Genomic DNA, 13,144 nt, shown 5'->3' with positions numbered 1-13,144 from the left:
GACAAGGATCTTTGTTGTATGAGGCATTTGAATTACAGATTTGCAAAGTTTACTTATGTGCTGATGTTTTTATTTAATATCATGTGTATAGGTTTTTGTTGTGGCTGCCCTTTCACTCATTCCACTGGTGCCAGGACATCTTTCTAATAGGACTTATCGACTTTCTTTTTTGGGTACCACGTGCTCTTCTCTGTTTTCCTTGTACTCATTATACGGTAAGTTTGTTGTTATGATTTTAGAGATGATTATTTTGTTATATTTCCTTAAACCAGGTTTCATATGGGATGAGGTAAGATTGATGAAATACGCCCCACTCCTACTCAATGTGAATGGTCATTTTCTTTCTATTTGTACCTGATGAAACGTAACTTACTGGTGTGGTTTTGAGAACCAAATAATTGGTGCATCTTCATAAATTTATTCTTTTAATCTCTTTATTTTTATACAAACTGTACTTATAATTCAACTGTTGCTGTATCTTGGACTCTTGGTGCAGGAGGTGGAGTGGTGCTTCTTTATGCTTCTAAATATGATGATGTTAAATTAGTTGTCAACATCTCTGGACGCTATGATCTGAAGACAGGAGTTGAAGATAGACTTGGAAAAGATTATATGGAAAGAATCAAGAAGGACGGTTTCATTGACGTGAAGAATAGGTCAGGTAACTTGTCAATTGATCATGTTGTTTCAATTCCTCTAAGATTGGATGAGGTTGTGAGAATTATTTAACAAAAAATTCAGTGTCCATAGATTTCTCATTATCCTACATAGGTACATGATTATTGTTTATCTTTATGATTATATGAATATGATTGGGAATTTGCTATTGCAGTAAGTTTTAATTACCGTGTGGCGGAGGAAAGTTTGATGGATCGCTTAGGTACAAATATTCATGAAGCATGCCTTAACATTGATAAAGATTGCAGGTCAGAGAAAAATCTTGTCTTCTTTCTTTTGCTTTACCCTTCTGCCACTTGTTGCACATTCTTTTATTGCCTTTCATTTGTTACTTCACATCTTTGTCTCAAACGTGAGTTTCCCTTGATTAATTACCCTTATTAGAATATTCAGTGTTTATTCTTGAGTTTGTAATGGGAGGGGAATTATATTATAAAATTATAAGAATTTATATGCTATTTGTCTATTGGATATACTGGAGATTGGTTCTGCTATACTCATCTTGAAAATTAGCTTAACATGTCAAAGTTTTGTGTTTGATGTGTGTACGGTTACACCCTTTCTGGATCTGTAAGCTCAGCAGGGAAAGCTTTCTGAAAATGATTCTAGGCGCTACTTTCAACAACTTATAGATGATGTTGCTCATTGGAAGAGGACACTACTTTAATTGGTCTAACATTCGGTGGTTACCTTAGACCAAAGGTAATTTATGTTTATGTACTGAAATCTACTAAACTATTATGTTTTTCCCCTTCCCTGTGTTATAATGCACCATTATAGTGTTGCTTTTGCAATAGACAAATTCTTATCATTTTAAGATCCATTAATTCAAATAATGTGGAGAGTAAACATGCACCTCATACTTTGCAGATAAAATGCATAAAATGTGGAGGAAAATCTGAGCGTCAGGAAAGGATGATGGATCTTACCGTTGAGACAGAAGGGGACATAGCAATCCTATAGGAAGCTCATGATGGATCTTACCGTTGAGACAGAAGGGGACATAGCAATCCTATAGGAAGCTCATTTTGAGTTTATAGGCTTGTAGACATTTTTGTTATTTATATTTGTAACATGATTTATTATTTTTCAAGAGAAATTTGTGTATCAATATTTTGAGTTTAATAAAATATTTTATTTTATAATAATTAATTTCAGTATATTTATATTATGCATAACAATAATAATTGCAAAAATTAATTGAGATTCTAAAAGAAAAAGGTAGTTTATTACTTCTAAGAAAATAAGTATAATATAACTAAAAAAAGTTTTAACATTTTAGCGGCAATAGTAATAGCCAGTAAAAGTAAATAACATTACAATTTTAGAATTATTTAGTGGCTATATAAATTGCCGGTAAAATAGGTTTTGGTGGCAATAGTAATGGCCGCTAAAAATGAATAACATTAAAATTTTAAAATTATTTTTGGTGGCCATATAAATTGCCAAGAAAATGGCTACTAAAAACTATATATTTTTTGCGGCCATTAAAGAAGTCTTTACTGGCAAATGTTATAATTGCCGCTAAAACCTTTTAGCGGCAAAGCATAAGACGGCTAATGTCTAATTGCCGGTAAATATATTAGCGGCTATTTTTATTGCCGCTAAAAGCAAAATAAATGGCCGCTAAAAGTGATTTTTCTTGTAGTGGGCGTGCGCACGCCCACCCCTGTGCGGCCGCACACGCCCTGTTTCTCAAATTTTATTTTGTTTTCAACTATTCTACCTTCCCAACAAGGTTGTAAGCTTCTTTAACACCATTTTAAGGCTTTTGGGCCTACTTTTGAGTATGGGAATATGGGAAAGATCCTAGGGGTTTAAGTTGGGTTTCCTTTGAAAAGTTAGCAAACAGAGGTTTAGGTTTCTGGTGTATTGCGGATGAGTTAGTTGAGAGGGAAGGAAGAGTGGTGCATATGGTGATTGTTGACAATGAATTGGGAAATTGATGAACTAATGAGCTTGAAATGGAAGTGATGAATTGATGATGGTTATGATGAGTTGAAGACTCAAAGAGGAATGATGATCTTGTTGAATAATGAGAGTGTGTCAGGCACTATATCCTTGGGTTAAGCATGATAGTGTGCAAGGTATTATGTCCCTGGGGTTGAATTATGATTGATAATCTTTTCTGCTGCAAGAGTGTTCCAGGAACTATATCCTTGGGTTATGCATGCAAGTGTGCCCGGCACTATATCCGTGGGTGAATAGCGTGTGCCCGGCACTATATCCGTGGATCAATAGAGTGTGTCCGACACTATATTCGTGGGTGCGGCAGAAAAGCGACATCCGAAAGGATGTGTCGGGTTGGCATTTATGGACCGACAAGTGATATCACGAGCCAATAGGATAGGCATTCATCATGTGCATTTTCTATTTGTTTGTATGCTTTGCCGACTTGTAATTGTATGCGTAAATGAATAACATGCCTATTTGCTTACTTGAACTACTTGCTTTATATGCTCCTACTTGTGTTTTACTTGTTTGCATTAATTGTGATTGTCTGGTGCTGAGGAGGTTAGGTAGGCGGTGGCGATGGGATCGTACGGAGGTTAGGTTGGCGACGGCTGTAGGATACATCGGTGTGATTAGTATTAGTTAGAACCCCCCTAAGTTTAGATAACCCGATTTATGGTTTAAGTTCTTTATATATTTAGTTAATTTATTCTAAGCTTGGATATCAGTATGTGATGTGAAGTTCTAGGATGGCATTCGGCATCCCAGGGCCTTACATCTTACATCATTGGGCACTGTTACCATACTGAAAACCTCCGGTTCTCATTCCATACTTTGTTATTATTTTTCAGATGCAGGTCGTAATCTACTTCGGTGAGATTGCGGATATGGTGACAGAGCGGAGTATGGTTCGTACCTTGTTTATTTCTGTTTTACCTTCGTCATAGTATTCTCTCACCTTTTTGTATATTTATCTTTATGGCCTTAGAGGCTTATTTGAGAGATAGGTTGTATAAGCTGTTTTAATTCTAAAACTCTGTATCTGTCTATTTCCAACTAGTCGGCTTAAATTCCGCAAGCTGCGGCTAGTTCTCTATGATTATTATATTCTTATATTTGTATATGAATTATGCTCTTACACCTATACCTTATATCTTATGAGTTAGCTTCGAGTGAACGTTTCACGCTTTTGTAATTCTGTCTTCGAGCTTAATCCTTCATCAGGCTTCTAGGATGTATTATTTCCTTCTATATAAATATGTATAAGCCTTAGAACTGTCGTAACCTCTGATTAACCTTTGCTTTATGGCTAGAGGTAAAGCTTAGGATAATTAGGGTGTTACACACTGAAAATGTTGTTTTCACAGAGGTTTTTGATAAAATTTGAATGGCTTCTTGAATGGCTTCTTGTTTAGTTATGCCTAATTATTGAGGGGAAAAATATATATCTAATTAGTATGATGTTTTTTATTTATTTGTATAATGTTTTTTTTTTAGGTTTAACAAATAGTAGTTTATACTATATCAATTTTTATTTAAATCTTATCAAAAGTTGTTTAAATATAGAAATCAACCATGTGTTCAAATGTTTTATGAGTCAACAATTACATTTATTACAAATTAAAATCTGATGTATTATCAAATTAGGAAATAGGTTCAGGCATTTAGGTTTCTTCTTTCTTTTTCTTAGAAGAGTGCTACCGTGTTCTCTTCATCTTCAGTGTCCAGATGCCAGAGTATTCTCCTCCCCATTGTTGCTGTTACTCTCTGGCAATCGCGCTGTTTGTGTCAAAATTTATCACTCTAGGGAGTGGGTTCATCTGTGGGATTCTCAATTGTATTAGTTATCCATAGCAGCGCATCCTATTCTTGTTCCAGCAGAACTACCATGCTACCGTTCCCTCCTTCACCGGCAGTGGGTCATCTTTGCCATTGGACAAGGGAACTGTTGTGGTTTTTTCTTTCCCCAGTGATAGTACGAATTTCTGTATATACCCTGGATAATTTGATTTCTCAACTTCTTTTTATCTTGCAATTCTGCCTAATTTATGGATAGTTCTATGGTTTGACATTGAACATCTTTGGGTCTTTGAAATTTGTTGATTTGTTGATTTACCGTTTGTTAATTTAGTTTTATTTTAGTTTTTTTTGTTCTTTATATTTTTTGGCAAAATAGGTTTAGTGTTTATAACAGCTTCGTTTTCCCTATTTATAATATCTAGAGTGTAGTTGAAGATGACCTATTAGGTAATTCTTTTAGAACATTGAAGTTAGGTTCAATGTAGGATAAATTGCAATATGCTCTATGATTTGAAGTCAAAATTTATTAGGCTCTATGATCTGAAGTGAAAATTGATTGTCAGGCTTTTTTTGTTGTCATAGTGTATATGTAAAAGTATCTGCAACTATATCTACTTGCCTATGATAATATTTATTATATTATATGTAATAGGCAATAGACCATAGGATGTGGTGTAATATGTTCTATATTATTTATTGTTTATTTATTTATTATCACTCTTATTATTATTTCTGTATAAATGAGTCACTAACATATTATTCCCAACTATTAGTTTTGTTTTTCCCTTTCTTTCTACTCTGTTGTAAACAGTTGATAAATAGATCCATACATTGGTGTGAAGGCATTCTATCATGAATACTTGTTTTCATTCCCTGGATAAGATAACACCATGGAGAGATGATTGGAGAATAAGTGTCAAGATTAATAGGGTATGGTCTGCTTCATATCCTGTTCCAACAAGAGATGGCAATCTGATATATATGGTGTTAATAGATGATAAGGTAAGTTTCTCATGTGACTTCTTTTTTCTTTTTTTCTTTGAGTCATGTTCGTGTGTTACTACTCTTCCATTTGTTTATTTGTGTTATTTGTTTTTCTTCCTACATTCATTTTATATTTATTTATTTGTGTAGAGTAACATATTTTTTTATTTATAATTAAATATGTTTTTTGTGATTATTCACAGTTAACAAAAATTGAAGCAACTATCACACAGTCTCTAATTTCTTATTTTAATGAAGTACTAGAAGAAGGAAATGTTTATGTGATTGCACATTTTACTGTGGTTCCCAACTTTGGGTTAACTAGGTTGACAAAGCACCGCTTTAGAATTATTTTCCATAGCAAAACAATTGTTGTACCAACGATGTCTATTGGTATGCCCAATGTTGCATTTAAGTTTACTTCAATTGATGAAATAGTTGAGAAGACATGTGATGAAAATTTCTTGATAGGTAATTATGAGTTTCTTTATTCAGTACTCTCAAATTTTCCTGCTAAGATTAATACCCTAGGAATGATTGGATTTCGTTTGTTCATATATAATTTTCCATAGTAGTTTTTTCTTGTTTGCAGATTTCATTGGGTTCATAACTGGTGTACGTCAAGAAACTGATATGGGTTCACATGGGGAAAGAATGAAAGTTATAATCTTGGAAGTTGTTTCAGGCGGGTATAAATTATATAAATATACTTTCTATTGGGTTGTTTTGTTTTTTGTTTGATTTTTTTAAGTTGATGTTTTTTTGTTACTTGGATTAAATTAAGGAAGAAGAAGATACAGTATAATGTTATTGGAAGATCGTGTGAGGTATTTGATTTATCTATGTTAAGGAAATATCAATTAAAGACCACCAGTGGTGGTGCTAGAGGCTTTCAAAATTAAAGTCCTTGGAGGTTAGTTGAAGTAGTGCTTATTATTCATTGAAGATTTGTATAATATTGTTAATCAGTTAGAGTTGAAATCTGTTATTCTTACTTTATGTAGTCAAAAATTAATTAAAACTTTCCTTGTCAGATTACGTGTGGCTACAAAATGTGATTAATGTATCTACAGTTCTTGTAAACCCTGATATGTACGAAAATGTGGAGTTTCTTAGCAGGTTCGTGGCTTTTTTATTCTGATGTGGTCATTGTTCTTTGTTTTGTATGTTAATGTTTTACGTGACATTCCATAACTCTTTTTTTTTCTTCGTATTTCATTAGATTTAATGTTTCATGCTATGAGTTTTCAAGATTTATTCCCATTGTATCTGATTATTTAATAGCCAGTGTTGGTGATGATTTCGTTGACTGGAGAGCTGTTCGATCTATTGATCAACTAAAGAAAAATTGTGAGGTTTGTCACTATCAATTACGTGAAATTGGTAGTGTATTGAAAATACTACTTATTTTTTATTATGAGAGTGCAAATTGCAATTTAAAGCAGTAAGAACAAAAGGCTTATAGTTGTTCGTTTCATTTATATGTTTACTTTGCAAGATAAAATTTTCTATGTTATGGGAACAGTTACAGAGGTTGTTGATAATCCAAATTGGTGGTATTATTCATGTGTTTGTGGAAATGCTGTTGTTGCTGATGATAATACTTATCATTGTGATATTTGTGACTCATGTGTGGAACATGTGGTTTTAAAGTAATGTTTTCTCTCATCCTATTTTCTTGTATTATGTGATTATATGATATAAGTAACTTTTAATAGTTTAGATTGTAAGTTAGTTAAATTACTTCGTGTTAACAGGATAATTTATTTGTATTTTCTCTATATTTATTTTTATAGGTATAGAATAACTGGCATTGTTGATGATGGAACATCATTTGCAGTATTTGCACTTGTTGATAATGCTGCAACAAAATTATTTGGAAAAACTTGTGCCGAAGCTTTCTTGTATATAGAGAAAGAATTCTCCTCAGATTGAAATGTTGTCTCAATGGTATATTTTTTTTATTTCCTCAATTATTTGATTGCTATTTTCACGTGTTTGTTCATCACCTTATCTGACATAAATCAATTTGTTTTGTAAGGTTAATCAATCTAGCATCGTCCCCCTATTTCATGGAGTTATTGGAGATAAGATAGTGTTCAAAGTTTAGATGCGCAATGTTTTTGGACAACATTATTTTTGTCAATTTAAAGTTGTTAATCTGTTTGGTGATATAGCTGGACCATCTTTGCCTGTTCAGTGTCTTAATGTATGTGGTTATTAAAGAATAAATATAAAAAAATTATTTCCTTAATCAAGTTTACAATTTTTTGTTATATTATAAAAATTATTCATTAGACACATATAAAAAAATAATATCTAAATAATTTTTATATTTTACTAATTTATTTCCATCTCTAACAAAATCAGAACCCATCACCTCCCCTATATTTTTGTTCTTATCTTTTAAAAAAATAATCAAAAGGCAAATATAGAAAAACCAAAAGCCACGGACTCCCCCACCCCTTCAAAAAAGAAAAAGGAAACAAAAGTGAATCTAGTGGCCCTTCTTCATCTCTCTCTGACTTCTCACCTCATTCAACCAAAAAACCCTAAGACCCAACTTTTTCACAGTCAAACCGCATAACTCCTACCACATACGAAGGCGTCGTCGACTACAGTACATGCCAGCACCTGCGACTCGTCTGATAGCAACGTCCCAGGCAGCTTCTTCGCAGACATCCTTTTTCCTTGGGTTGTTGATAGATTGAGACTACAAACTTTGTGCTGTTATCAACGGACTCGAGCATCTTCTAAATTGTCAGAAAATCGAACAATAAGGTGAAATTTTGCCCTGATCATTATAGTCCCAACACACAATCTTTTATTCGCTGTTTCTTCTTTTGCATGTCTTTTCTCTATTGGTAACTTTCCTTTCATTAATTTGATTAAGTGAAGTTTTGGGTTTTGAAAAGATTGAGTTCATAAGTTGATTTTCTGAGTTTGAAAATGCGGAGTCCAAACATGCTTTGTGACAAGGTGGAATGCTATTTTTTGAAATAACTCATTTGTGCTGTTACTATTATTATCACATTTTTTGTTATAAAAAAGTTACATAAATAAAAAGTTACTGTTGTTCATTTCTTTCTGTCTGTTTGCAGATAAACCAAAGAAGTTTTTTAAACACTTCTCCCACCATGAGTGTTGTTGCATGTAGAAGTTATCACAAAAGGTAGACATTGTATTATTTGTGTCTTCTATTAATGATTTTTTGTTCTGTATTGTAAACATACTGAATGGAGTTGATTTAGGCGTTTCTTTGGCACAAAACAACATTGGCCACTTGAGAAAGAATCAAGAATTATATTCGGTGCATACAAAGGACAGGTACACATTTAAATTAATATATAATTTGTGCTTTTTTTTAGTAACCATGTAAAAAACAGATACATTACATGTAACCGAATTAATAGAATCTATCATAATAAATTAAATGTATGTGATAAGTGTTTTTTTTAGGATGATGTGTTGGTTCCTGTTCATACCCTGGGTCGAGTTACCCGACCCGGGATGATTGGCGACAAAGCGACCGACCTCTTCAGGTTAGGCTATTCGACCTCTTCTCAAAGAGGTCGGCCAAATCGACAGGAAAGCCCAATAAAGGGCCCAAATAGAGGAACACGACCCAAATCCACAGGCCGTCCAAGCCTATAGAGATAAGGGCGGTTCCCTTGAAGATAAGCTGACCTCAACTCAAAGATAAAGATAAGATAAGATAACTAACTTATCTTATCTAGAAAGGTCACTCTACAACCACTATAAATACACTGGAGCACCCAGGTATAACTCATACTCTAATTCTACATAACACCTGTTTAATACCCATGCTAACTTAAGCATCGGAGTCTCTTGCAGGTACCCCCCACCCTTCGGTGACAGAGGATCAGCAGCACGTCCAAGTCCAAACAAGTCGGGCGTACCAGCTCCGGCCTCCATTCACCAGCCGGACACATCGGTTCTAACCGCCACTGAGGATCTCGTCCGAGATCGACCTATAGCTTCAGGTAACCCTCGGAACATTGGCGCCGTTGCCGAGGAACCTGGAAGTCATCCCAACACCATGGCGGACAACCATGACAACGATCACGATTCAGATCTAGAAAACAGAACGCCGCACAAAAACGCGGACACCCCACTAAACGACACCTCGGAATCCAACGGAGACAAAAATCCAGCAAACCCGGGGGCGATAGAAGTACTTCAAGATCGCTTGAAGCAACTTGAAAAAGAAACCCAACAACAACGAGAAATCGGGAAGGATCTACAAAGAGAGATACGGCGACGTCGAGAATTGGAAGAAAAATTACAGCAATTGGAAGCCGATCTCAAATCGAAGGCCCCTCGGATCACTCCTGAGGAAAGCTCACGTAAAGAACAGGATCCATTCACCAGAGAGATCATGAAAACCAAAATCCCAAAGGACTTCAAACTCCCAGATATGACTTTATATGATGGCACCACAGATCCCAACCACCATCTCAGCAATTTCAGAAGCAGAATGTACCTTACCAACGCCTCAGACGCCGTTCACTGCAAAGCTTTCCCAACAACTCTCACAAAGACAGCAATCCAATGGTTCGACAACTTACCTCCAAAGTCCATCCCAAACTTCGACGACCTGGCCAAAAAGTTCCTGGCCAGATTCTCCATCCAGAAAGATAAAGCCAAGCACGCCCCCAGTCTACTGAGGATCAAGCAATGAGATCGGGAGAGCCTCCGCAACTATATGGAAAGATTCAACAAAACATGCATGGACATACAAAGCTTACCAACAGAGGCCGCCATCATGGAACTCATCAATGGCCTACGAGAGGGGCCATTTAGCCAATCTATATCAAAGAAGTATCCTACCTCATTAGACGAAGTACAGGAGCGAGCAGAAAAATACATCAACATGGAAGAAAACGCTCGATTAGGAGAAACTTCAAAATCTGGGAACCCCTACCGAGATAAAGACAAAAAGAAAGAAGACCGACAAGGGGAGAAAATTAAAAAATACCATAATTATACTTCCCTCAAAGCATCCCTAGTCGAAATATACAAAGAGGTCAGCCATACAGAAAAGATTTCCCCAGCACGGCCCCTAAAATGAAAAGAGGAGGAGGAAATCAGAAGGAATATTGTGAATATCATCGGGTCAGAGGACACGCCACCAACGAATGCTTCGACTTGAAAAATATCATAGAAAAATTGGTGAGGGAAGGAAAATTAGATCGATTCCTGGCCACCCGAGATGATGATCAAAGAAAAAGACGAAGGGATGAAGATACCGAACGAGCAGAACGATCACCTCGGACACCAGAAAGACACATCCACATGATACATGGCAGATTCGCAGCAGGAGGGATCTCCAAATCTTCCCGCAAAAGGTATCTTAAAGAAGTATGTCATGTCGAAGGAGAGGAGGAAGCACTCAACATCCCAGCGATAACATTCACTAAGGAAGACGCGTCCGGCATCATCACAGGACACGACGATCCCATGGTCATCACCATCATATTGGCAAATGCCAACCTACACCGCACCTTAATAGACCAAGGGAGTTCTGCCGACATATTATTCAAGACAGCCTTTGATAAACTCGGCTTAGAAGAAAAAGAACTTAAGGCATATCCAAACAGTCTGTTTGGGTTAGGAGATACCCCGGTTCGACCACTAGGATATATATCACTACATATAACCTTCAGAAAAGGAGACCAATCCAGAACCCTCAAAATAGACTACATCGTGGTTGATGTAAGTTCAGCTTACAATGCTCTCATAGGTCGGACAACACTCAACCAACTCGGTGCAATAGTATCGACCCCACACCTATGTATGAAGTTCCCAACTCCAAAAGGGATAGCCACGATAAAAGCTGACCAAAAGATGGCACGTCGCTGTTATAACGAAAGCCTAAACCTCAGAGGCAAAGGAGAAGAGTTCCACGCAATCGAGTTGGGCGGAGTTCAACGGCGAGAAGATCTTCGCCCCCAACCAGAGGGCGAGATAGAAAGAATTCAGATCGGGGACACCTCGGAAAAAACAACTAATATCGGCACAATCCTCAAAGGAGATTTAAAAGAATTGCTAATACAATTCTTGTGAGATAATGTCGACCTCTTTGCATGGAAAGTCGCAGACATGCCAGGCATAGACCCTAAGCTAATGTGCCACAAGTTGGCGGTCTACCCAGGATCTCGACCGGTACAGCAGAGACGAAGAAAGCTTGGGCCAGAGCGATCCCAGGCTGTGGAAGAGCAAGTACAGGCACTACTGGAAGCCGGATTTATAAGAGAAGTTAAATACCCGCTATGGCTAGCCAACGTTGTCTTGGTGAAAAAATCGAATGGGAAGTGGCGAATGTGCACCGATTACACCGATCTCAACAAAGCTTGCCCAAAAGATCCATACCCGCTCCCAAGTATTGACGCCCTGGTAGATGCTTCCTCTGGATATAAATATCTCTCGTTTATGGATGCGTATTCAGGATACAACCAAATCCCCATGTATCTACCAGACCAAGAAAAGACCTCATTTTTAACACCAAAGGCAAACTACTGTTACATCGTGATGCCCTTCGGTCTCAAGAACGCAGGAGCTACTTATCAAAGACTAATGAATAAAGTTTTTTCGGATCACATCGGAAACATCATGGAGGTCTATGTGGACGACATGTTAATAAAAACACAAACCGAAGATACATTATTATCCGACCTGGCTCAAGTGTTTGACACCATAAAGAAACACAACATGCGACTCAATCCCGCAAAATGTACCTTCGCAGTAGAAGCAGGCAAATTCTTAGGCTTTATGCTCACACAAAGGGGAATTGAAGCAAACCCAGACAAATGTCAAGCCATACTCAACATGAAGACCCCAACCTGTGTCAAAGAAGTACAACAACTCAACGGGCGATTGGCCGCCCTATCCCGATTCTTAGCAGGAGCTGCGATAAGATCTCTCCCCTTCTATGCTACTTTAAGAAAGGGAAAACAGTTCGAATGGACGACAGAATGTGAGCAAGCATTCAAAGACTTCAAGGAGTTCTTAGGACGGCCACCTATCTTATCTCGACCACGAGAAGGAGAACTGCTCATATTATATCTCATAGTAGGGAGTCGGGCAATAGCTTCAGTACTAGTCAGAGAAGACGAAAATGGGCAACAACCCATCTACTTCATTAGCAAGGCACTACAGGGATCCGAGCTGAACTACCAGAAAATAGAAAAATTTGTCTATACTCTTATCCTAACGTCTCGACGACTCCGCCCGTACTTCCAGGCTCACACTATTAAGGTTCGAACTAACCAGCCCATAAAAGAAATATTGCAGAAAACAGATCTAGCAGGCAGAATTCTACAATGGGCAGTCGAGTTTTCAGAGTTTGACCTCCAATATGAAGCTCGGACGGCCATCAAATCACAGTATCTGGCCGATTTTATCGTAGAATTCACAGATGCCCTAGAAACCCCCACAGAATGGAACCTTTACGTGGACGGTTCTTCAAACAAAACTGAAAACGGTGCGGGCGTGATAATAGAAAGCAACCAAGGAACCCAGGTTGAGCTCTCCCTCAAGTTCGGGTTCCCGCCCTCAAACAACCAGGCAGAATATGAAGCATTATTAGCTGGTTTGAAGCTGGCTAAAGAATTCGGAGCTCAAAAACTCAACATTTACAGCGATTCACAAGTGGTTACATCACAAATAACAGGGAGCTACCAAGCCAAAGATCCCACCATGAAAAAGT

At 37.0% G+C, this 13,144-nt stretch overlaps 1 protein-coding gene and 1 long non-coding RNA gene across 2 annotated transcripts; both read left to right on the top strand.

Annotated features, from left to right (window-relative positions):
• The first annotated feature begins 357 nt into the window (after positions 1–357).
• LOC110264033 (uncharacterized) lies at positions 358–1,641 on the top strand. The gene is made up of 4 exons (XM_088490802.1): positions 358–364; positions 497–661; positions 833–926; positions 1,476–1,641. Exons 1-4 carry the CDS (start codon positions 358–360, stop codon positions 1,639–1,641), a joined length of 432 nt encoding a protein of 143 aa, XP_088346928.1.
• A 3,388-nt stretch (positions 1,642–5,029) lies between these two features.
• LOC110263385 (uncharacterized) lies at positions 5,030–7,595 on the top strand. The gene is made up of 6 exons (XR_015885726.1): positions 5,030–5,433; positions 6,008–6,104; positions 6,200–6,328; positions 6,450–6,534; positions 7,212–7,365; positions 7,457–7,595. It is a non-coding gene; the product is annotated as an uncharacterized LOC110263385 (long non-coding RNA).
• Positions 7,596–13,144: the final 5,549 nt, after the last annotated feature.

Source organism: Arachis ipaensis, chromosome B6 (genome assembly GCF_059453495.1).
Source record: "Arachis ipaensis isolate K30076 ecotype BB chromosome B6, ASM5945349v1, whole genome shotgun sequence".
Classification (NCBI taxonomy): Eukaryota; Viridiplantae; Streptophyta; class Magnoliopsida; order Fabales; family Fabaceae; genus Arachis; species Arachis ipaensis.
This window is presented reverse-complemented; position numbering and strand designations above follow the sequence as displayed.